The sequence below is a fragment of the Narcine bancroftii genome, chromosome 7, assembly GCF_036971445.1.
Source record: "Narcine bancroftii isolate sNarBan1 chromosome 7, sNarBan1.hap1, whole genome shotgun sequence".
Classification (NCBI taxonomy): domain Eukaryota; kingdom Metazoa; phylum Chordata; class Chondrichthyes; order Torpediniformes; family Narcinidae; genus Narcine; species Narcine bancroftii.
In genome coordinates, this window is record NC_091475.1 from 25,764,863 (window position 1) to 25,791,329 (window position 26,467).

General features: G+C 49.4%; 1 protein-coding gene across 7 annotated transcripts in view; it reads left to right on the plus strand.

Annotated features, from left to right (window-relative positions):
- Positions 1–26,467, plus strand: part of LOC138738609 (1,4-alpha-glucan-branching enzyme-like) — a 269,596-nt gene that overhangs the window by 205,484 nt on the left and 37,645 nt on the right. For all 7 annotated transcript variants that reach the window (XM_069889167.1, XM_069889171.1, XM_069889172.1 and 4 more), the window contains 4 exons: positions 13,893–14,008; positions 14,124–14,251; positions 16,250–16,348; positions 26,324–26,434. In XM_069889167.1, coding sequence (XP_069745268.1) covers positions 13,893–14,008; positions 14,124–14,251; positions 16,250–16,348; positions 26,324–26,434 — 454 coding nt within the window. The remainder of the gene's footprint in view (positions 1–13,892; positions 14,009–14,123; positions 14,252–16,249; positions 16,349–26,323; positions 26,435–26,467) is intronic.

A 26,467-nucleotide genomic window follows, 5' to 3' on the forward strand; every position in this document is an offset into this window, starting at 1 on the left:
GGTTGTCAACCAGATTTGCCTGTGTTCAGTCCATATCCCTCGAAACCTTTCCTATTCATGGGCTTTTCCAAATGTACCTATCTCCTTACTTACACTGCAGCTTGTTCCATACACCCACCATCCTCTGTGAAGAAGGTGTCCCTCAGATTCCATTTAGATCTTTCCCTCATTAAATCTGTGACCTCACTTTTGATTACCCTAGCATGGGCAAATGAACATGACCATTCACTGAGTGGAATCCATGACTTTCATGTTTTTATTAACCTCCATAACCTTCCATCATCCTCCTACACTCCATGGAAAAGTAGTCTCTACCTGTCCAGCCTCTCCTTCCAATTCATATCCACCAGTCCCAGCAACATAGTGGTGATGTGATTTCATTCACCTCAATGATGTCATTGACATCTGGGTGACCAGAACTGCACCCAAACCTCCAGGTGTGTTCAGTTGTAAAGGGACATCCCTGTTCCTGTACTCAGTGCCCTGACCAATGGAGGCAATCATGCCAAATACCTTCGTGTCACCCCTTTCGGGAAATCTCTGTAACTGTACCCCTAGGTCTCTATACTACAGCACTCATCCACAAAGATGAATTGTGCCATTCTTGTGAATGACCAGTCCCTCTGACCACACTCATCACAGGCCTCCAGTCTAAGGATCACCCTCCACTCTCACCTTGTCTCCTGCCAGTTCACCCTGGATCCCACGCAATCTGACCTTCCAGCCCAGTCCACCATGTGGGAAATGGTCAAGGGCCTTATTGATGGTTCTGCTAATCTAATTTTTAATTCGTCAAATTTATTGACATCTGATGGCACAAATACAACCTGACGAAACAGCGTTCTCCGGTCCTCGTTGCAAAACATCCAGTCACACAACCAGACATATCTCACATATGGACAAACAATACTTATGCAGGACTAGTATTCATATATGCAAATAAATAAATATTGATTTATAAATGTGAGAGTCTCAGAAGGTTAGTGTGAGCAGTTTCTTTGGTTGTTCAGCATTCTCACTGCCTGTGGGAAAAAGTTGTTCCTCAGCCTGGTGGTGCTAGCTCTGATCCTCCTGTATCTCTTCCCCAACAGGAGCAGCTGAAAGATGCTGTGTGAAAGGGGTCCTCAATGATTTTGTGCACACTCTTCAGACAACAATCCCAGTAGATCATGTCATTGAGGGGGAGGGGGACTCCAGTGATCCTCTCTGCCACTCTTATGGTCCTGTGGATTGACCTCCGATCCATTTCTCTGCAGCAATCGTAAAGAGATCATTGAGAAAATTGCAAAATGTAGTGTGATAAAAATGGTCTGCACTTTAATGAGGCCTTTAACAAGGTCCTGCATGATACACTGGTCCTGAAGGTGGTGACACAAGGCATCTAAGGCACGTTGGAAAACTGGATTCAAATATGACTGATAATTGGAGGCAGATAGGAGTGATTCTGACTGATGACTGTAGCCAGTGGTGTAACTCAGGGACCTCTGCGGTTTATGGATGAATTGGGAGAGAATGTTGGTGCTTTAATTAGTGAATTTGCACATGATACAAAATTTGGTGAAGTCCTAAATAGTGAGAAGATTGTTCAGTGGGATATAGATCAGCTGGGAAGTTGTCTCATGGGACAGTGCAGTTAACTTAATGGTGAGCACATTATTACAGCGCCAGCAACCGGGTTTTGAATCCGGCGCGATTTGTAAGGAGTTTGTACGTTTTCCCCATGTCTGCATGGGTTTCCTCCAGGTGCTCCAGTTTCCTCCCACCCTCCAAAATCTCCAGGGTTGTAGGTTTATTTGGGTGTAATTGGACAGCATGGGTTTAAATGGCCAGAACCAGCTTTTCCGTGCTGTAAATAAAATTGTTTTAAAAATTAATTTAATTCTGAAGAGTGTGAGGTGAGGCCTTTTGGGAGATTAAGTTCAGAGTAAATGGGAGGAACCTTCAGAAAGTTGGTGTACAGAACGACTTTGGGATGCAAGTCGATAGCTTCCTGAAAGTGGCTACGCGGGTGGAAAAGGCATTTTGTTTGCTTGCTTTATCGGTGACCTGATGTATTTGAACAAACTATTGGTTAGACTGATGCACAAGAGTACAGTGTGCAGTTCTAATCAACTCATGACAGGAAACATATGGGAGCAATAGAGCGCAGAAGAGATTCACCAGGATGTTCCCTGGAATGGAGGGCTGTAGTTTTGAGGAGAGATTGGACAGGCTCGGTTTATTCTCCCTGGAATACAAGAACCTGAGGGGTAGGTAACCCGAGGAGTTTACAAAATTATGAGTGAAATTGGTGAGATGGATTGTCAGATTTTTTTTTAACCTCGTGGTGTGAACTGCCAGAGGAGGTGAGAGGGGAAGATAGAGTCACAGCATTTCAAGGTATTTGAGCAGACACAGATGGGAGAGGCATAGAGGTAACAGGCCTACTGCAGGCAAAGGGAATGAGTGTAGGCAAGCAAGGAGCAGAGGAGTTGATGTGGGATTCTCAGTTTGGAGAGACCTTCTCTTCCTGATGATACATTGGTCAGAATTTCAGTTTGTTTCAGTGGAAAGGTTATTAGTTTGCTCTTCTTGTTGATGAGTCTGTTTTGAGGCTTTGAATTCTGGTCAGGGAAACATTTCTTCTGCTTCTCACGCTGCATTTTTTTTGCTTACCTTTCCAACCTTTGGCTCCAGAGTCGGTGCTGTGAAGTAATTGATTTTTTTCCTCAACAATGACAGGCACTGCTAAATTATGAAAAAGGAACCCTTTTAAAAGTCACCAGAGATTGGAAGAGTGCAGCTGAAATAATGAAATGTATATCTAAAGGGAAGCATGACATCGAATAGGCGGGGTGCATTGTCACTGATGAAGAAGAAATCTACCCAGGTCTCCGTGGAGTGAAGACATTGAATTAACTTCCTCAACCGTCTGGCCTGAGAGTCTCAATTCAAATCCCCAGCCTCCCACAGTCAGCATAGCAGCTTACGGAAATTCCAATTCCAAATGCCTGCCCTCCCCTGCCGGTGATAGGAGCTGAGTTTCGAGTGGTGCTGAGAGAGATCTATCATTACACTACTCTCTAGAGATTTAAAGGCCTTCCTGACTGGCTTGAGTCCCAAGGTAAAAGAGTGGTGCACGCTAGAGGGGATCATCTGTGGATGAGATGTCATACCCAGGACACTCTCAACTCAAGACATTGTGCCACAGTGCCGTCGTCCCTGTTGACCTGGGGATAGCTGTTGCCAATCAATGAGGCATGATCTCATCTGTATAAGCTGCAGAACTGCAAGTGTGTGGATGTTCAAAGTAGGCCTGGTATTTGGAAATGAGGTAGAGCACGTGACTGAGGTCTGAACAGTGACCACAATTATTATCATTATGAAGTAATTTAGGAATAGGTAGTGGGATCATGTTAAACATTGATGGTTACGCTGGGCGTTGGGAGGCTTTTACAAGGGCAGCACGTTCCTGTTGGAGTGAGGGACCAGGCTGGCAGCATTGAGTTACAAGTGATTACAGTGAGGAAAATGAAGGGGGTGAATGTCAGGTTTGGGCAGCTACGAAACATCCCCATGGCCTGAACCGTCCCCACCAATCACCCACAATCAGACAGAGAATCATGATTAATAGGCTTTAATTACCTTAAAGTGTCAGCACAGCTTGCATGTTGCTGGCCTGGCTCGAAGGCAGGTACTGAGGGAGGGGTTTAGGTGTAACAACCTTTATGGAGAAATCTGGGAGGCAGGGGATCACAGGTTCGGAGGGCAGGCCAGCTCATACAGCACATACATACACATACATACACATATTGGTAGCACCACATTCACCCCTCCTTTTTAAACAAAGTCTGGCGGGATGGTGTAGTTTAGTGTTCATTGCAGTTCCAAAATCCTTTACAGGTTCAGCCTGTCCAGCGGTCTCATCTGTTGCTGCGACCATCGCGGAGTCTTGTGCGACATGCGGTGCTTCCAGTGGCTGAGGGGGTATTGGTACTGTGATGCTGTTCAGGTCGATTGGAGTTTGGGGCGTGAAATTGGGTGACAATATTGGGGCCAGTTGGTCGTAGTTACCTGGGGAGGGGATTGGCTGGTCGGTCGAGGGTTCTCCTGCATGCGCCGTCCCAGATGGAGACAGTGTCCTGTCAATCATCTTGATACTCCACGTAGGCGTATTGGGGGTTGGCATGGAGAAGGTGGACTTTCTCGGCCAGAGGGTCAGTTTTATGATTTCTAATGTGCCTTCGGAGTAGCATAGATCCAGGGTTCAACAGCCAGGACCATTCCCATGGCTGAACAATCCCCTCATGACCTGAACTGTCCCTTTGGCCTCAACTGGAACTGTCCCCACAGTCTGAACCGTCCCCACGGTCTGAACCGTCCCCACGGTCTGAACCGTCCCCCTGTGGCCAGAACCGGAACCGTCCCCCTGCAGCCTGAACCGGAACCATCCCCTCGGCCTGAACCATACTCCCATGGCTGAACTATCCCCTCGGTCTAAACCAGAACAATCCCCGTGGCCTGAACCATCCCAGTGGCCTGAACCGAAACCGATGCTTTGGCCTAAACCGTTCCCAGTGCCCAAACCAGAACCATCTCTGCGACCTGAACCGTTCCCTTGGCCTGAACTGGAGCTGTCTCCACTGCCTGAATCGGAACAGTCCCTGCGGCCTGAACTGTCCCCACTGCCTGAACCGGAACCATCCCCGCAACCGGAACTGTCCCCACAACCTGAACCATTCCTGAGGCCTGAATTGAAAGCATCCCCGCATCCTGAACCATCCCCACAGCCTGAACCAGAGCCAGAACTGTCACCATGATGAGCGAAGGCAGGAAATGCCTCGGTCAGTGAGGGTCATCCACTGTGACCACACCCTGGCCAATGTACCAAAGGGTGTTTCCTAAATCCTCTCATTACTGAAAATATTCAGACATATTAAATGCAGCTGCTTTTTTTGTGGTCTCGCTGCAGATGATTATTGATTTGAATCATTCTTTAACCTGCAACCGACAGCTTCTCTGCTCTTGGTGGTTCTGTCACAAAGCCAATACTTCACGTAGATGTCATGCCTGATTACGCGCACCACCATTCATTTCAGCGATGAATTCAAACTGAGCCTTGTGCAAACGCGCAGGATTACAGAACACTGAGAGCAGAATTAGTCTTGACATTTTTCTGTTCCAATCAAAAGAAAAATCTCCTGCATTATTTGCCTCTTTAATTATATAAATTTGATAGATTGTGCAGGGCAGGAGATAATGAAATTACTAGATGTGATAATAGCATAAGACAAAATAAGGAGACAGTGAAAGAAATGAAGTAAAAGCTGTGCGCGCTGGTGTTTGAACAGTGGGGAAACTGCAGACAGCAGGAGAAAGGGCTTGAGAACCCGGCCAATGGCCATCACCATGCGACACGTCTCATTCACAACAGTCAGGCATGTCAACCTGTTTCTGCGGTGTGGACCTCCCTGAGCACCTGTCCAGCTACCCTCCCCATCTGGCCCCTCCATGCCTGTCCATTCCACACCTGTACCCTTCGAACCTATCCTCTCTGGGCCCGTCCCCTCCGCACCCATCTTCTCTGCTCCTGGTCCTCCACACCTGTCACATCCACACTTCCCCTTCACCCTTCACACCTCGTCCCTCCACACCCGTCCCCTCTGCACCCATCTCCTCTGCACCTGGCCCCTCCACTCCTGTCGCATCAATGCCTGTCCCCTCTGCTTTTCACACCTGACTCCTCCACACCCAGCTCCTCTGCACCTGTCGCCTCCGCACCTGTCTCCTCTGCCCCCATCTCCTCTGCACCCAGTCCCTCCACATTTGTCACATCAACACCCATCCCCTCTGCCTTTCACACCTGTCCCCTCCGCACCTGCCCCCTCCACGCACATCCCCTCTGTACCAGCCCCTCCACACCCGTCTCCTCCACACCCAGCCCTCCACACCCATCTCATCCACACCATTCCCCGCTACCCTTCACGCCTTATCCCTCCCCACCCGTCCCCTCAGCATCCATCGCATCAACACCCATCCCCTCCACCTTTCACACCTGTTCCCTTTGCTCGTGCCCCCTCCGCGCCCAGCCCCTCTGTGCCCAGCCCTCCACACCCTTCCCCTCCACCCTTCCCACCTGTCCCCTCTACACCCATCTCCACTGTGCCCAACCCCTCCACACCCATCCCCTCTGCACCCATCTCCTCTACACCTGTCGCATCAACATCCATCCCCTCTGCCTTTCACACCTGTGCCCTCTGTACCTGGTCCCTCCATGCCTGCCCCCACTGCTCCTTACCTTCCACTAGCTCCTGACAAAATCAGAGACCTGTACCGTCCATGGATTAGTCGAAGCAGGACATCTTGCTCTGGCCCAGCCACTTTGTATTGATACAGCGAAGGGTGCCAGTCAAAGGAGGGGACTCCATGCCTGCACCGTGCTCTGGTTTCCTACTCAACCATAGATCTTCCTTTCTGCGGAAGGGGATGCATTGTGCCCCCCTCTTCTGTCCATATGGGGGAAGTTCCCCTCTGAAGCAAGGCTCCATCGTTGACCTCCAGCTGCTTCTGGGCACCATCAATCATCTCAGCCCAGTGAGTGCCGGCTGTGTTGGGAACTTTCTATCCCACTGCTCCATCCCATTTCCAATGGTGATCCATGTTATGGCAAACTGATGTTTCCCTTCAGCACTGGGAGAGTCCATCCCCGGCCTCCCCTCCTCTCCCCACTGCTCCTATCCCACCACTCCCCTCCCCACCCCTTCCCTCCCTCTCCCCCTCCCATCTCTCCTCCTTCCTGACCTCCACTGCCCTGCATCTGCTGACCTCCCCTCCTCTCCCCACCCCTCTGCTTCCCTTCCCTTTCTCTCTCCCCTCCCCTCCCCACCGCTCCCCTCCCCCCTTTCCCACAACATTTCCCCTCCCCACAACTTTGGAAATGTCCTTCCCTTCATCTCCCTTCCCTGCAGCACTGGGGTCCCCTCCCCTTCCCTCACCTCCCCTCCCCTCAGCACTGGCAATGTAACCAAGAAGGAACTAAAGGAACTAAAAAAGGATTTGGGAAAGCTGGAAGGGGGTATGAGAGGGTCGAGGCAAGTAGGATTAAGGAAAACTCAAAGGTGTTCCATGTGTCCACGAAGAACAGAAGGATGACGAGAATGAAGGTGGTGTTACTTAGGGATAAAGGAGGCAACATGTGCCTGGAGGCCGAGGGCCTTCTCTCTGGTCCTTCACCAGAGAGAAGGACCTAAGTCAAAGTGATGTCAGTAGAGAATAGGCTTGTGTTCTGGAGCAAGTTGTAAAGAAAGGGGACGTGCAGGATCTTTATTTTTAAGACATTCAGCATGGTAACAGGCTATTCTGGCCCAGGAACCCATGCTACCCATTTACACTCAATCAATCTACGCCCCCGGTACATTTCGAACAGTGGAAGAAAACCAGAGCCCCAAGAGAAAACCCACACAAACATGGGGCGAAAGTACAAACTTCTTGTAGACAACGCGGGATTCAAACCCCGGTCTGGATCATTGGTGCTGTAACAGCTTTGTGCTAACTGCTATGCTATCCATGCCACCCCAAAAAAATTAGGATAAGTCCCTGGTTCCGGATGCAATATACCCCAAGTTGCTATGGGAAAGGAGGGAAGAGATTGCTGGTGTGTAGGCAATGATATTTGAGTCCTCCCTGGCCATAGGGGAGGTGCCGGAGGATTGGAGAATGGCAAATGTAGACCCCTTGTTTAAAAAAGGAGGATTGGAGAATGGCAAATGTAGACCCCTTGTTTAAAAAAGGTAATAGAGAGAATCCTGGGAATTAGAGACCAGTGAGTCTTGTGTCAGTGATGGGCAAACTGTTGGAGAGATTTTTAGGGGCAAGATTGATGAACTTTTTTAAAAAGTAGTCTTCTCAGGGATAGTCAGCCTGGCTTTGTGAGGGCAAGGTCATGCCTCAGGAGCCTAATAGAATTTTTTGAGGAGGTAACAAAAGAAATTGATGGAGATAAGGTGGTAGATGTGGTGATTATAGATTTTAGTAAGACTTTTGACAAAGTCTCCCATGAGAAACTCACTCAGAAAGTCATGAGGCATGGGATCCATGGAACCTTGGTTATGTGCTTGCCTGCAGAAAACAAAGGCAGTAGTAGATGGAACATATTCTGTCCAGAGGTCAGTAACTAGTGGAGTTCTGCAGAGATGTGTTTTGGGATTCCTGCTCTTTGTGAATTTTGGAAATGACCTGGATGAAGAAGTGGAGTGATGGATCAGTAAGTTTGCTGATCACACAAAGGTTGGAGGAGTTGTGGATAGTGTTGAAGGTTGATGTAGGTTACAAGAGGATATAGCAGGTTGCAGAGTTAGGTGGAAAATTGATAGATTGACTTCAATCTGGATAAGTGTGAGGCGATCTATTGTGGAAGATCAAACCTGAAGTCTGAGTACAGGGTTAATAGTGTGGATGAACAGAGAGACTTTAAGATCTAAATCCATACATTCCTCAAGGTTATTATGGCAGTTAAAAAGGCCAATGGGATGCTGGGCTTCATTAGTCGTGGGATTGAGTTCAAGAATCATGTCATGTTACAACACTATAAATCTCTGGTGAGGCCACACTTGGGAGTTTTGTGTGTAGTTCTGTTCACCTCATTATAGGAAGGATGTGTAAGCTATGGAGAGGGTGCAGAGGATGAAAGGTGTCTTAATAGAGGTCGACAAGGTTATGAGAGGCATAGATAGGGTGGACAGCCAGCACCTTCTTCCCAGGTCAACAGCAGAAAATACTAGAAGACTTCTGTATAAGATGAGGGGAGGAAAGTTCAAATGGGACGACAGGGGTAAGTTTTTACACAGTGTTGTGGGTGGCTGGAATGCATTTCCAGGGGTGGTGGAGGCTGGTACAATAGGGACATTTAAGAGACTCAACATGAAAGACATTTAAAGGGGTATGGGTGTAAGGTAGGGAAGGTTTAGATTGTGAGTGGGTTTTTGTAGCTCAGCGCAACATTGTGGGCCAAGGGGCTTGGACTGTACTGTAATGTTACTCCTCTCCTCGCCCCTTACACCTTCCCTACCTCTCAGCACTGTGTCCCACCCCTCTCCCCTCCTCTCAGCACCGAAGGTGTCCTACACTTTTCCCTTCCCCTCAGCACCAAGGGTGTCGCACCTCTCTCCCCTCCCCTCAACACCAAGCATGTCCCACTCCTCTCCCGTCCCCTAAGCACTGAGAGTATCCAACCCTCTCCCCCCCTCCCCTCAGCTACTGGAGATGTCCCCTCACCTCGCCTCCACACCCTGAACGCTTCCCCAGAACTGTAAGGTGTACCCTCGCCTCCCCTCCGCATCCCTTAACCACCCCTCAAAATTGTAGGGTGTGCCCTCACCTCTTCACCGCACCCCTCAACTCTCCCTCAGAACTGTAGGATGTCCCCTCAATTCCTCTCCTCACCCCTCAGAGATGCAGTATGTGCCCTCACCTCCCCTCCACACTCCCCTTGATTGAGGTGCCAGAGTGGGAGCGAATATGTTGCCTCATCGACCTGCTGGTCCCATGGCGCACTTCACTGAGGGCAGGCGCGTGCCCTGTGACTGTGTTTATCCTGGATCAGAGACCAGCATTTGCCATGGCTCGGAAATCTGGCGTGGAGTTTCCGAAACATCAGCACAGCTTGCAATTGGAGAAGTATTTCCGTTGCTGTGGGGAGTCTGAGACATCAAAAGCTCCTTTCTTTGTGAATGTAAGGAAACTTCAGTCACCTTCATCAGGTAATGATTTTGCTTTTGGTGGAATTAAATCAATGCAGCACAAATCGCTTTTCCTGGCAATCTGATGCACATGCTGGCTGGCACAAAGCAAATGCACTCTCATCTCCAGCTTAAAGGACGAGGATGAGTTCTTGTGGCTACATAAAGGCAATGATGCATTGTGGCTTCAGACCATAACTGGTGAGGAATGAGTTGTATCCAGGTTCTTTGTACAGCATGGTTAGTGTCCTGGTTAGCACAATGCCATTAGGGTTCAAATGCTGTGCTGTATGTCAGGAGATTTTACATTCTCCCCATGTCTGCACGAGTTTCCCCCAGGTGCTCCAGTTTCTTCCCACCCTTCAAAACATACTAGGATTGGGTGGCAGGGATTTCATGGGCCAGAATCAGTGGCTGCCACGTTGTAAATAAATAAATGAACCTTCACTTTCCTGCCTTATGTTTCACATCCCCTCATACCACAGCTTGGAGCTTGCAGCAGTTAAATGTGACTGGCTTAACCTTCCTTTTCCCAGAAACAAGGAACAAAGGTGGGAGGAATTTTTGACAGTATATTTCCAGTACAGTGAGGAAAGAATTAGAACCATAAGAACATTACAACATTGAAGCAGGCCCTTCAGCCCATCTAGTCTTTGCAAGACTATTATTCTGCCTAGTCCCACTGACCTGTGCCCAGACCACAGCCCTCCATACCCCAACCATCCATGTTTCTGTTCAAATTCTTCTTAATTTTTCTGTTTCCATGTTAAAAATATCAAACTTGAGCCTGCAACTTGGCAGCTCATTCCACATTCCCTCCACTCTCTGTGTGAAGGGGTTCCCCCTAATATTCCCCTAAAATATCTCCCCTTTTACCTTTATCCCATATCCCCTCATTTTTGTCTCATCTGCCCTCAGTGGAAAAGTCTTCTTGCACTTACTCTGTCCATACCCCACAGAATTTTATATAACTCCATCACATCTCCCTTCATCCTTCTGCGCTCCAGGGAATCATCCCAATCCGTTTATCCTTGGTTGGTCATGACGAACAAGTTGGGAGCAGGTGGGTGGCAAGTATCAATGAGGGTGCAATGGCATCTGAGTTTGGGGTGGTTGTAGGAAGAGATGGAGATCAGTTCAACATATTAGAAATAGCCAGCTCTGCAATAGAGAGTGAGTGAGCTCCCTAAAGCTGAGCAGTGTGGTGTTGAAAGTAGGATACTGATGTTCATGACCAGTGCAGGAGGTTACAGATGGAGGGAAAGCGTGGTGTGGACTGTGGCATAGTGATCTTCACGATCACCTTGGGGTGGGACATCACAGATGGAGGGCAGAATGGTGAGGGGTATGGAATAATGTTGTTCACACCCAACACAGGAGGTCACAGACAGAGGGATAGAGTGGTGTGGAGTGTGGCATAGCAATGTTCATGACCAGCTGTGGGTGGAAGGTACAAATAGAAAGGCAGAGTGATGTGGGGTGCGGCATCGCGATGTTCATGCCCAGTGTGGGAGGTCACAGATGGAGGGACAGAATGGTGTGGAATGAGGCCTACTAATGTTCATGCCCAGCATGGGAGGTCACAGACAGAGGAGCACAGTGGTGTGGAGTGTGGCATAGCAATGTTTAGGCCCAGTGTGGGGTGGTTGGTCACAGACAGAGGGGAAGAGTTGTGTGGAGTGTGGCATAGCAATGTTCATGCCCAGCGTGGGGTGAGAGATCACAGACAGAGGGGCAGAATGTTGTGGAGTGTGGCATAGTGATGTTCATGCCCAGCATAGGAGGTTATAGACAGAGTGGTGTTGTGCGGCATAGCAATGTTCATGCCCAGTATGGGGTAGTACATCACAGACAGAGGGGACACAGTGGTGTGGGGCACTGGCAGCCATGGGATGGTCAGGCCAACTCCTGAACACTGGACATGTGGTCGGTCACTGGTCTGCACATTGGCCCACAGCGGGGTCTCTGGAGGAGACAAAGTGAATGCCAAACCAGATGGATATGCTTCACCTGGAGAGGGACTGGTTCCATGGGTAGTGGAAACGGTGAGGTGAAATGGCATGGGTTTTATCACATGGTCTGGTGTGGAGAAGTCAGGGAGGGGTGGGGGGGAGAGCAGGAATGCAGCTGGTGTGACAACATGTGCCTGTAAGGGTGCCATGGCTCTAAGACAGGATGGACAGGGACAGTGGTGAGGGCTGGGGGTGAGACCATTGCCTTTCACCAGCAGTATCTGTGATGGATGGGGACACCGGTTGAGCCCTCTGGTGGAAGCATCACTCATGCTATAGGGTAGACACAGCAAATGCAGTGACACATTGGAGGAGGGGGAAGAAGCACTACATGAACAGGAGGTTTCGGGGCCTTCAGCATGCAGCAAGATGCAATCCGCTGCTAACTGCATGGTTGGTCTGCACATGTGCAGAGAGTATGCAGTGAATCTGGAGGTTTGTATTATTGGCTGAGATGATCACAACTCGGTCTCTGTCCGAGGATTTTCCCATCAAGAGCTTCGATTATTTTCACTCAGGTCCAATCGATGAAAAGGAGTGGTTAAACTGGCGTTTTACGTTGTGACTTTCGAAAGTAACCACTCAGTCACAAAGTTCAAAGCATGGCAGTGAAATAATTCAGCCTGCATGAACATGTTTGTGTTGGCAGGTGTTTAACTCTTAAAACCTGACAGAGATTCCCAGGATGACGATTCAGCACTGTCAGGCAGGAAGTGGGTGCTGGTCACTCTGTCTCACCCCCACCCCATGGGTGTCACCCCTACCCCGTGAATGCTGGACCCCCCCCCGTGTCACCCCCACCCCCTGTGGATGTTGGTCATGTCACCTCACTCAGTGGGTGTCACCCCCACCCAGTGGGTGCTGGTCACTCTGTGTCACCCTCCCATTGGGTGCAGATCTCACACCAACTGAAGTCCGTGGGACCAGACGTACAACGATTGCTTCTATGCAAATGCTCCTCCGCATTTGAGGACTTGGGACATTGGCTCAAACCCAAATTCGGAGGTTTTTTTGAGGAAGTATGCCTGAGCCAGCTCCTGCAATCTATCCAATAACATGTTTCCACCCAAGGTTGTTCCTTGCCTTGATCTAAACTTCAGGATACAAACACTGCCGATTGAAATTCATTGGTTGCACCACACTTTGTGCACAGCTCAGACAGTTTGATGAATGATGATTGCACAAAATTACAAGGATTATAATATGGTTTGAATAGTTTTAATTCATTCTAATTAAAACAGTATCATTGCAATTCATCGCTCAAGAAAATGTAACCTGTTTGGAGGTCTTTAATCGAGTGGATGTATTAAATATACTTCCATGTCTGGGTAATAATTGTGTCCCAGTAAATCCGGCAAAGAGTTGTTCTTTTATTCAAAAAGTATTGAGAATCTGGAGTCATACAACATGGAACATTCTGGGCTGCTCCCATTTGCCTGCATTTGAATCACATCCTCGCAGCTCTATCCAAATGCCTTTTGAACGTCAGACTCATGCCCAGTTTCCTCTGCAGCTCAGTCCGGGTGCGGACCATCTCTCAGCTCCCTCTCTCTCCTCTCACCTTAAGCCTGTGCCTTCTGGTTTAAGAATAATCTACCCTGGGGAAAAAGACTGTGAAGATTCACTTTATCCATGCCCCTCATGATTGTATAAACCTCTAAGCCTCCCACACTCCTGGGAATAAAGACCCAACCTCTCCTGATAACTCACCCATCTGGTTCCTGGATCATCCTTGTTAATCTCCTCTGCACCCCTTCCAATGCACTGATGACCCTACAGTTGGGGAACCAGAACTGCCCACAGCGCTTCATGTGGTGTTGCCATTGCCTTGTACAGCTGAATCATGAGGTCCCACCAAATGAAGCCCAGCATCCCAAACACTCTCTTCACCACCCTATCCATGAGGCAACATTGCACCTATGGCCCTGGGTCTCTGTTCGACAAGATTCCTCAGGGCCCTGCCAATCACTGCCCTGGGTTGCAACACCTTTCACTTGTCCAAGTTGAATTCCATTTGCCACTCACTGACCCATCAAAGTGGGAACTTCAGTGGGGACAGGGAGGAAAGGGGATACAGGATGCACCAGACCATCATCAGTCATGATGATGCACGCTGCCATGCATGAGGCTTTTTGTCAAACTGACGTTGTCATTTTCTCCTCAGCTGGGAGGTCTTGCGGTTCCTCCTGTCCAACCTACGCTGGTGGGTAGAGGAATATTACTTTGATGGGTTTCGCTTTGATGGAGTGACGTCCATGTTGTATCACCACCATGGCATTGGTAAGCACCGATTTATTGTGGTTCATAACCACATTGGCAGGTTATGATGTCAGGCCAGCCCATTGCTCTCCACCGGAAGTGCTCAATTCATCAACTGTTTCACATCTGTCTGCAGCTGTCAGCTTCTCTGGTGACTACAATCAATATTTTGGACTTCATGTAGACGAGGAATCCTTGGCCTACCTCACTCTGTCGAACTACATGCTGCATTCCTTCTACCCAGACTTCATCAGCATTGCAGAGGTAAGGGTCTTGCTCCTGGTTGCAGAGGTACACACACTCAACATGGTACTTACACACATGTCTCACCTTGTCAAGGTGTGTTCTTCAAGAGGATGCATCTTTGGGATTGGAAATGAATCAGATTTTCATTCCAAACAGCTGGTTTTAAGTAAAATGCAGAATGAAGTATTCCATTACACACTCTCTGAGCACGTTTGTCACAGAGTCAAGCTTCCTCTGCACCCTGCCATCACACATTCCTGAGGTTAAACACAGTGAAGCTCCCTCCTCACTGATCCATCACACACTCACAGGGTCAGACAAAGGGTGAAGCTCCCTCCACAACATGCCATAACACACTGCTGAGGTCAGACACAGAGTGAAACTCCCTCTGCACTGTCCTCTGATACACTCCGAGGATTAAACAAAGAGTGAAGCTCTACCCTTTCGTCACACACTCACAGGGTGTGGGTTAGACACATCTTTCCCATCAGAAGCCCAGAGGTGGAATGATCTCTGTTGGGCCACTCGTACTTTTTTCCACTAATGTCAGGATAATGAAAAGGTTGGTTGGTTTGAAAAGGTGACGAAGAATATTGATGAGGCAGGGCAATAGATGGACATCAGCAAAGTTCAGTGACCATGGGACTGGGGCAGGTTCAATAACGGTCAGTGTCCATGGATCAGGGGCAGGGTCAGTGATGATCATGGCCCGTGGGTCTTGGGCAGGTTGCAATGGGGCTGCACTCCTGCTCTGTCACTGCTGTTCTGTCCCTGCAGCCCTGAGGCAACTGGTCTGCTGCAGTGAGAAAAGTCTTCTGAACACTATTTCAACATCTCCTGTTCTGCATGCCTCTGAGGGCGCTGGGAGGATGGGGCTTTCATCATTGCCTCCTGCAGCTTGCTGTTGCACGCTAGATTTAAATTTTAGTTTTGGCATACATCACAGTAACAGGGCCTTCCAATCCTTGAGCCAGTTACACCTATGTGACCAATACCAACCTGATTATCTTTGGAACAGAGGACAAATCCGGAGAACCTGGAGACACCAGGAGAATGTACAAACTCCTTACGGACAGAGCTGGATTCAAACCTGTGTCGCTGGCGATGTTGCTAAACATGCTGCCCTACATCTAATTGTAGTGTTACTGAAGAGCAACGAAGCTGTCAGGCTGAGGACATCAGTCATTGAGACTCGAGTGAGTGAGGTGAGCAGGCAGAGAAATGTGTGCCTTGTGCCCGCTGACAGACTGGGCAACGCTGTTCCCTGCTGCTGCCAGCTGTGGTTCAGGGCTCCTTGCCCTTCATCCCAGCTCCACACCAACCAACACAACCCCAGGGCACTAAGGACAATCCCAAGGCTGAACTGGAATGGTGCTCGGGGATTCAGCCTGGCTCTGATCATGGACCATCAGTGAACCAGAGACTGATCACAGAATGTCATGAAACCAGAGAACGATCATGGACCGTCACAGAACCTGGTACGGATCATGGACTATCACGGAATTGGAGAACAATTATGGACCATCACGGAAGCAGGGACTGATCACAGACTATCACAGAACCAGAGAACAATCATGGAACGTCATGGAACTGGGGACAGATCATGGGCTGTCATGGAAATAGGGACTTATCAAGGATCTTCATGGAACCAGAGTATGATCATGGAACTGGGGACTGATCATGGACAGTCACAGATCTGGGGAACGATCATGAACCATCACGGATCCAGGGAATAATCCTGGACTATCACCGAACCAGAGAACAATATCAGAATGTCACGGGACCAGGGACGATCATGGAATGTCAAGGGACCAGAGACTGATCATGGAGTGTCACAGAACTGGGGACTGATCACAGACCATCGTGTAACCGGGGAATGATCACAGAATGTCACAAAACCAGAGTGCCTCCCCCATTCCATTGTTGCCCGTGGCCCTTTGGGGAATGTAAGACGCCATGGGAATGCAGTTTGCGAGAGAATAGGGAGTCACCAAAGTGATGTGATGTGTTTTACAGGACGTGTCAGGAATGCCCACCCTCTGCCGACCCGTGAGCGAGGGGGGCGGTGGCTTCGATTTCCGCCTGGCCATGGCCATCCCTGACAAGTGGATCCAGGTGAGCTGGGATGGGGGAGGAGGCAATGTGGGGAGTGGGATAGGTGGTTAGCGTGAGGAGAGGGAAGTGTCAGTGTAGGGAGGGGAAGGGTCAGTGGAAGGATGTGGGTCGATGCTGGGGATGGGGGAAAAGGGGTGGGGAAAGGGGAAAGGATGGGGGTCGTTGTTTTGGGAAGGGGGTTGGTGACAGAGAATGGGGTAGGGGAAGGGTTGGGGGAAGGGTATGCATCGGTGCCAGGGGAAAGGAGGTGGGGGAAAGAAGAAAGGTGTGGATCGGTGCCAGGAGAAGGGGGTGGGAAAGGAATGGGGGAAGGGGGTGGGGAAAGGAATAGAGGAAGGGTGTGGGTGTGCCAGGGGAATAGGGTGAGGGAAGCCGTGCATTGGGGAAAGGGTGTGCATCGGTGTCAGGGAAGAGTGGAGGGGAAAGGGTGTGCATCAGTGGCAGGGAAGGGCAGAGGGGAAGGGGAAGGATGTGGGCAATGCCGGGGAAGGGGGTGTGGGAAGGGAGAAGAATGGTGGGAAAAGGGGGAAGGTGTGGGGCGGTGCCAGGGGGAGGGCGATGGTGAAGGCTGGGGGGTGGTGAAGGTGTCGGGGAAGAGGGAAGCAAGTGCATCGGTGCTGGGGGTGGAGGTGGGGGAAGGGTGTTCATTGGTGCTGGAGGAAGGGGACCCATGGTAAGGCAGGCTATGGAAGTTGGAGGCTGGCAGGGTTGGGGGAAGGAGATTGTGGGAGTGAGATTGTGGGAGTGGTGTGGAATTGACGACCACCCTGCAATGACGCATTACGTCTCAGCCTTCATCTTTGTCCCGTGAACATTCACATGATGATCATGGGATTCATCATGTGGGGACATCAGAGTTTGTATGTTCTGCACTCTTTCCTGCTTTAAATAGACAAGCAATTCACAGTGTGCAAAATTAGTGTTGTTATAACGTCAGCCTCAGAGAAATGGATCAGCCTTTTATAAACGAAGCAGTCATCTATTTAAAAACTGTCGAGCCAAGTGAAACATTCTCTTCTTTGGCAGATAACAGCACCAAATAGCCTGAATACACCTGGGATTGTCTGATCTCAGAAAGTAAGCAGGCACAGGACTGGTCAGTACTTGGAGGGGAGACCTTCCAGGTTCTGTGAGGAATGCTGGACTGCCTTAAGGTAGACAAAAGTTCAAGAATTTCATGTATGTTACATTCTAAATGTTGTAGCTATTGGCCACCACGAATGGAAGAAACATGCTTAGTCAAGTAGAGTTTCAAACCAACTGATTTATTGATTCAAACTCACGCGCTTAAAAGGTCCATTCTAGTCTCAGCGCTCATACTTTCTGTCCATTGTTTTGTCCCGCACTGAGAGCTCCTGAGTATGACTCTGACTGAAGACTCAACCATAGCTGCTGGTGCCAGTTCGCCTGCCGCATGGGTGACCCCCCCCCCCCCCCTCCCGCCCCACAACTGGCAATAGGAGGTGCTGAAACCATACTTCATACACTGTCTGCTTCACATTGTTGCCCTCACCTCTTGATGGTGGGACCACAATTGGGTGCTCAGTGTCCAGGTGTGCTGGCTTGAGGCGGTCTATAGTAAATGTTCCTCCTGGCCACCCACATCCAAAGCACAAGTTGCCTCGTTATGACATACCACTTTGGTGGGTCCTTCATACAGCCACTACAAGGGTGGTCTGTGCATTCCTTGGTGAATGAACACATACTTGCTCTGCTGCAGGTCTTTGGCCTTGCCCCATGGTGGGACATTGGCACTGGAGCCACTGTTCTGAGTCTCCCCTGAAGTCTGGTCCGGACCTCTGCTGGTGTGTCCTCTTGGCCATGGGGTGGGGGCACGAATTCACCAGGTACTGTGTGCGGTGCACCGTAAACTAGTTCAACGGATGATGCTGCCAAATCTTCCTTGGGAGCTGTACAGATGCCCAGTAGCACCCAGGGGAGTTTTCTACCCAGTTGAGCCCTTGGAGGCGTGCTATCAGGGCTGACTTCAGCTGCTTGTGGGAACGTTCCAGCAGGCCGTTTGATTGAGGGTGGTACACAGTCGTCTGATGGAGCTGGATTCCTCGTAGCTGCGCTGCCGCTGACCACAGAGCCAAAGTGAACTGTACCCCTCTGAGGTGACGTGGGAGGGGAGCCCAAACTCGCCACCCAGGTTGTGATCAGCATCCTGGCGTATGTCTCTGCCATTGTGTCAGAGATTGGGATGGCTTCTGCCCACCTCGTGAACCTGTCCACCATTGTAAATAGGTACCTTGCTCCTCTCAAGATGGGTAGTGGGCTAACAAGACCACGTGCACATGCTCTTGTGCGTTGGCTGGAACGGTTGCAGCGGTGCCTTTATGTTCTTCTGGACCTTGGAGATCTGGCACTGTGTGCACATCCTGGCCACCTGCTTGCATAGGCCATGCCATATGAAGCGATCTGTGATTAGCTGGGTGGTCGCCTGGTTGGAAGGGTGGGCTAACCTGTGCAAAGTGTCGAAGATCTCGTGCCTCTAAGCAGTCAATACGATGGGTCAAGGTTGTGTTGTAGAAGTGTTGCACAGAAATTTTGTACATCTGGGCCCAATTGGTACATCCTTGAGGCAGAATCTGGTAACTGCGTTCGGCATGCCAATAGTTCATTGTCCCCCTGTTGTGCCTCTGCCAACGTCGCGTAATCCACTCCCGGAGCCAAAGCATGCACCGACTGGATGGATGTCTAAGACAGCGCGTCAGCCACCATGTTGCTCTTCCCCAAGATATGCTTGATCGTAGTGTTGAATTCAGATATGAACGACAAGTGTTGCTGCTGGTGGGACAGACACCTTGAAAAACACAAAGGTGAGGAGATTATGATCAGTGAAGATCGTGAACTCCCTCCCTTCCAGGAAATACCTGGTGTCGAATGGCCAGATATAGGGCCAGCAGCTCTCTGTTGACACCCTGTACTTGATCTCTGGGGGCCGCAGGTGTCGGCTGAAAAAGGCAAGCGGCTTCCATTGGCCTTCTATTAACTATTCAAGTACCCACCAACTGCCGTTTTGGAGGCGTGTACAGAGAATGCCGTGGGGACGTCTACCTGGGGGTGGACCAGGAGTGTGGCACTTGCTCGAGCATCCTTGGCCTGGTCAAAAGCCACCATCGCTTCTTCTGTCCAAGCTACCTCTTTGGTTTTGCCAAACATCAAGCTGAACAGGGGGCACATGACCTGGGCCATTGAGGGGGCAAAATGGTGGTTAAAAATTAACAATCCCAATGAATTCCTGCAGACCCTTGACTGTGCTTGGCCTGGCTAATTTGCGAATGGCCTCCGCTTTCCCTGGCAGGGGAACAGCTCCATGACAATGGTGGGTAGGCTGAATGGCACTTCGCAAGTTTGACCGCCAAGCCTTAGTCACTGAAGCGGCAGCAGCGTAGGCGCAGGTGTGCTAGGTGTTCCTGGTGAGAGCAGCTGGCTACCAGGATGTCATCCAGGTAGATGAACAGAAAGTCCAGGTCCCGCCCTACTGCATTCATGAGCTTTGGAAAGTCTGGGCTGCGTTCTTGAGGGCAGATGGCATTCTAAGGAATTTGAAAAGGCTGGATGGGTTATGATGGCTATCTTTGGGATATCATCTGGGTAGACAGGGACTTGATAATGCCCTCGCACCAGGCCTATCTTTGAAAAGATGCCTGCCCCTTGAAGGTGGCCATGAAGTCCTGGATGTGAGGGACTGGGTACCTATCAGAGATGGTCGCTTCGTTCAGCCTCCTGTATTCCCCGCACGACCTTCATCCTCCTGCAGACTTGGATACCAATTGGAGCGGAGAAGCCCACGGGCTGTCTGAACGCCGCAAGATGCCATCTCATTAAACTCCGCCCTTCCTATTCGGAGTTTATCTGGTGTAACCTGGGTGCTCGGCTGTGCAGAGGGTGTCCCTGAGTGGGAATGTGGTGCATCATTGTGTTTGGGGGCTGTCGTGGAAAACTGCAGCACGATGATGGATCGGAACTTTGGCAACGCACTGGCAAATTCATCGTCCGAACACGTGAGAGTCCTGGTGCAGTGCTGGCAATCTGTCCCCACCGTGGGGAAAGGTTTGAAATGTCTTTGCGTCAACTAGCCATCGTCCCTTCAGGTCCACCAGCAAACAGTGTGCGTGGACAAAGTCTGTACCCAACAATGGTTGTGACACCACAGGCAGTGTAAACGTCCTTGTGAATCGGCTGGAACCAAATGGCAAAGGAGTAGTGCAAGTGCTGAGGATGTGGATGGGGCTGCCATGAGTTCTGGTCCAACTCCTAGTCCTGGTATCTTGGCTGGAGGTGGCGGGGGGGAGGATGGGGGGAAGGCCCCTGTGTCTACTAGGAATCTGTGCCCGGAGTGCTTGACCCAGACATTCAGGAGGCTATCCTGCTGGCCATCCCCTGGAATGAGCATGGCGGTCAGCATCGGTGGGCCCTGGATCCCCACCTCTGATGGTAGAAATGCCAAGACTCAGAGCTGTTGTCATCTCCAGGTGTGGCCATTGCTGACTTTGCTGCTGTGGCACTGGGTGGCTGGGCCTTTGGTCATGACGCAGCACTAATTCCGATACTTGTTCATTTTTGCGCGCCATAGGACATCCGCATGTGCGGCCACCTTCCACGGGTCAGAGAAATACTCATTTCCTAGTAGAAGGCAGATGTCCTCTGGCATCTGCTTCAAGAAGATCTGTTTGAAGAGTAGATGTGACTTATGGCCATCTACCAACACTAACATGTCACTCATTAGGGCCGACGGTGCGCGGTCACCTCGGCCGTCCATACACAGCAACAGCACAGCCCGTTCGGAACGTGAAGGGCCAAAAGTGACAAACAACAAGGTTTTGAGTGCCTCATACCTGCTGGCCTCCGGGGGCCTGCTGCAGAAAGTCCATTATTTGGCCTGCTATCTCTTGGTCGAGCGCTGTAGTAGTACCTGGTCTCATTGGAGACAATATTCCTGACGCAGAACTGGGCCTCTGTTTGTTGAAACCAGATGAGGGGCCGAGAAATCTAGAAAGTTGGCAGTTTAAGCAAAACTGTGTTTTGAAAAGTCGAATCACTTGCATTGTCCACGTTGCTGGAGCCCTTTGTGTCGGATCCAAATGCCATTGGACCATCAGGGTCACCAATGTGTCTATGGGTCACTGTGAATGAAAGAAACATGCTGAATCGAGTAGAGTTTCAAACCAACTGAATTACTGATTCAAACGCGCGTTTAAAAGGTCCATGCTGGTTCCAGCGATCTCAGCGCTTGTGCAGGGAGGAAGTGATGTCAACTTCTTGTCTGTTGTTTTTCCCCGCACTGAGAGCTCCCGAGTATGTCTGACTGCAGACTCAACCGCGACTGCTGGCACCGGTTCGCCTGCCATGTAGGTGAGCCACCACAATGTTGTGTATTGCCTGACTCAACAATACAGCCACACAGTATTGTCAAGGGACCACTGCTGCCAATTTCACAGCGCATTAACTGGGAGAACAGTGGCTGCAACTGCCTTATTCAGGAGGACGGGAGGACAAGGCAGTGTAACGTGGCTGGCAAGACGCTAGAGCCATAAGCTAATCATTAAGTCTACCAACCATCATCAAACCAGGTCAATGTGGTTTCACGAAAGGCGGAGCATGTTTGACAAATCTGCTCAAGTTCTTGGAGGATGCCACAGGCAGGATAAGTGGAGGGGAAGTTGTAGATGTTATTTATTTGTGCTTCCAAAGGCATCCAGCAAGATATCACTCAAGAGTCTGGTGCACATTGAGAGACCATGGTACTGGAGGGAAATGTGTTTGAGTGGAATGGCAGCAGGTGATGGAGTTATACCACATGGGCCCCACATCCATGCTGACCACATTGCCCTGTCCTAACTCGTCCCAACTGCCCCTTTTGGCCCATATCCCTCTCAGCCTTTCCCATCCATGGACCTGTCTAAATGTCTTTCCATCATTGCAATTGTGTGAAAGACAGAAAATTAGAGTAAACGTGTCTTTTTCAGGCTGGAGTGCCCAGGGATTGGTTACAATTCACCTGGAAGTCCAGCAGCAGGGAACAAGGTGCAAGATCTCCAATGACGGAAGTCAATGTAAAGGCAAGACTTAAAGCCATGGGGCTTAAGTTGGGTGGGTGGGTGAATCCTGCAGGTGGATCAGTGAGGGAATGAAGGCATGGGGAGAAGGCATGTTTCTGTGCTGTGTAACAACTCTGTGCCCACAATATATCCCACCACTAGGAGGATATGTGGATATGGGTCTCTCTGTTCCTTATCCCAACATCCTTAACACCAGCATCAAATGGTGCTGAGCCAGAAGGGTGTTTAGGGCAAAGGCCCCAAAGTACAGTCAGACTGTGCAAACTGAAGCTAGGAACCTGGCAGAGGAACAAGGAAATGGGGGCTGGTCCAGGTACCACGATTGGCAAAGGCTGGTGTTGTGCACAAAGCTGGAACTGAGCATGGCATGGTGAACGTGTGAGCATTTGTACCCAGGCCAACAGTGATCAGCAAGTCTGAATGTTAGCAGACACTGGAGTAATGGGGGACCATTTTTATCTGCACATTATTGGGGATGATGTCAGCGGTACTTCAAATGGACATCTTTCACTGGCTAAATTTCTGTGTGTGTGTGTGTGTGGGTGTGTGTGTGTGCACGTACCTTTATGTCTGCAGTGGTGTGAGTGACCACGTGTATATGTGGATTTGCATGTGCACATGTGTGTGCGTGTATCCTGTGATTTTTTTTTGCTGGACTCCATATCATTTTGTTTACATTCCCATTTTTTAATCTGCTTGAACTGCATTCTCCTTCCTCCTGTTTCTGAGCACTCTCTGTTCATATTTCCTCCACACCCTCATGTCACAAATGTTTCCGTGCTGTAAACCAGCTCATCTCGGCTCTGTTGGGGGCAAGAGACAGAGCAGCGTGGTGATGGCATCGTGAGAACCCCAGCTCACCTCATTCTCCAGCTCCGTAGCTGAGGGTAGATGTTGGCTTCGACCTTCCTGTGGAAGTTTGTTGCCTGGGGCCAGTGAAGCCCTACTCTTGTGTCAGAATTCAGCAGCTGCAATTTACTGATGGAAATGTCCATCCACTTGTCAGTGTCACAGCAGTCAATCCATTCTTGTCCTTGGAGGCTGCTCTGGCCAACTGATGTCCAGGTGAAAGAGCAATGTTTGCATATGAAGGAAATGGAGGAGTGTGGAGGGCTGAGGTAAATGATGAGTCATAACCTCAGTGAATGGCAGAGCAGGCACAAGGAACTCTTGTCTCGATTAACACCACAAAACCTGCGTGGACGATTAAAGACTACCTGACCTCACTTTTTAAAGTTGTACACTGCAGACAACTTAAGTTTGTGAAATTAAGCACAGAAAGCATTTTAAATTTGGATATACAGCACAGTAACAGGCCCTTTCAGCCCACGAGCCTGTTCCGCTCAATTAACCTACAATCCCCAGTACGTTTCAAATGGTAGGAGGAAACCAGAGCCCCCGAGGAAAACCCATACAGATACAAGAAGAATGTACAGACTCCTTACAGACAGCATGGGATTTGAACCCCGGTCCCAATCGCTGGCGCTGTAATAGCATTGCGCTAACCACTCTGTCAACTGTGCTGTCCTTGGAGGATGAAGGTGCATGGAACTGCAGATTCGACAATATGGACCAGAAAAGCCAAACTGCTGCAAGATCTCGACAGGTAGAGCAGTGTCTGTGGAGCAAATGTTTAGGGTTGAGACCCTGCATCAGAACTGGAGAAGTGAGGGAGGGGTGAAACAGGTGGGGAATCGGAGGCTTCAACACAGCAGTGACATCGGGAGAAAGGGTCTGACAGAAAGCTCTCAGACCCTGGACTCGAGCACTAGCATCATGGTGCAAGATTGGTCAGGGCCTCCTCATGCTGATCAGATTGTGTCTGCCCACCATCCAGGTGACACTCCCCAGCTCTGCCCTATGGCATTGAGATCATTCACGCAGCCAGATAAACGTGGAGATCTTGCCAATTTGTAAACGCATACTTGTGCCACAGTTTTTTGTAACCAGTGAATTAATTATTCTTCAAATGGATAAGAACTGACAAATATAGAGATCTGTCTGTTGTAACATGAAAACACTGGAGTCCTGGTCAATTACTTGTCTGAAGGACCAGATGATGAAGTAGACAAAGACGATGTGGTCAAACAATAATCATGGCTTTTATTAGCAGAAACTCAAAGACAATAGGTGCATATACAGTTATATCCAAGGGGAGTGTCCTTAACAGTAGAGATAATGCACAGTCAATGTTAGTACAGTAAGGCTTGCCAGAGGGGAGACAGGCAGCTTGGCAGACATTCACCACAGTCTCCCCCTGGCAGAAGAAGGGTTAAAATCAAAAGAACAGCTACTAGGAAAGACTGAAGCAAGTGACACATGGATACCATGTTTTTCCTTGAGATACTGTAACAGCCAAAATATGCCAGTATCAAGCAAGCAACTGAAATATAATGAGATGTTTTATGAATATGTCACCCTATCAGGTTGTTTACAAATTCTGGTGCTTCGTCTCAAAACAGGTAGCTCCTTTGCAGCCTTGGGAACTGGTTCAGGTTCTGGGTCTGTAGTGTGGGAAGGACTGACTTCTGGACCGCTCCAGACTGTAGCATTAGCCCTTTCAACCTGTCTATTGCCCTACGGGTTGTAGTTCATGGTACAGCTGGTGGCAATCCCTTTTCGTAGCAGGGCTCATGAATGCTGAGCCTCTATCGGTATGAATGTAATTGGAAAAACCAAAAAATGGTGAAAATTCTGTCAAGTGACTTAATGACAGACGCTAACGAGTCGTCAGGGTAGGGTATCACAAAGGGAAACCTGGAATATTCGTCAATTACAGTAAGGAAATATATATTTTTGCTGTTGGAAGGTAACGGCCCTTTAAAATCTAAGCTATTCCTCTCAAAAGGTTGGGTTGCCTTGTATTGCGGTTTGCATTCTGCGCAAACAGGACAGCTTTTAGTCAGTTTCCTGACTTCTTCCAGAGAATAAGGAAGGTTGTTAGCCCTTATTTAGTGGAAGAATCTCGTGACTCCTGGATTGCACAGTCTGCTATGGATCTCTTTTAGCCCCTCCAGCTGAGCACCAGCAGCAGATCGTGACAATACGTCAGAGGGATCATTTAACCTGCCTGATCTGTACTGGATCTCATAATTATAAGTTGAGAGTTCTATTCGCCAGCGTGCCATCTTATCGTTCTTGATTTTACTTTTGTGTTTAGTACTGAACATGTAGGCCTCAGATTTCTGATCAGTGACAAGAGTAAATTTTCTGCCGGCTAGAAAGTGTCTCCAATAGCTTCTTTTTCAATGGCAGGATGTTTAAGTTCAGGTCCACATAATGTGCAGGAGGAGAATGCCACAGGTCTGCCCTTTTGATTAAGGGTTCCTGCCAAGGCACAATCTGAGGCGTCAATGGACAAGAGTGCAGCTTTGGCAATATCAGCTTTAATTCTCTCGAAAGCCTTCAAGGACATTGGAGAGAGAGGAAAAGATTTAGTGTCAAACAGAGGGCGTGCCTTTGTGACATAGTCCCGAACCCATTTGCAGTAGTAGGAAAATAATCCCATACACCTTTTAAAGGCTTTTGTTAAGTTTGGGGGTGGTAACTTCTTAAGGGGGGGCCATTCTTTCTGGGTTGGGGCGAATTTCGCCCTTGCGGACAATGTAGCCCAGAATGGGTAGCTCTGTTGCAATGAACACCCATTTGCCCTCGTTAAATGTAAGGCTGAGTTCTTTAGCTGTTGCTAAAAATTTCTTTAAGTTTTTTCCACAGATAGTGACATTATCCAGATAGGGAAATGTTACTGCACAGCCAATGTTAGAACAGCAAGGCTCGGCAGAGGGGAGACAGGCAGCTTGGCAGACATTCACCACATCGTCCTGACCAGTTTCCGTTCATGCGGAGCATTTACCTTTGGCTCATACCGGAGGGCTGTGAGTGACCTGTCACATCTCCATGCCCACAGATACTGAAGGAATTGAAGGATGAGGACTGGAACATGGGCAACATTGTCCACACACTCACCAACCGGCGATATGGGGAGAAGACCATTGCCTATGCTGAGAGCCATGACCAGGTAGTGCTTGCTCTTCCATGCCCCCACAATGAG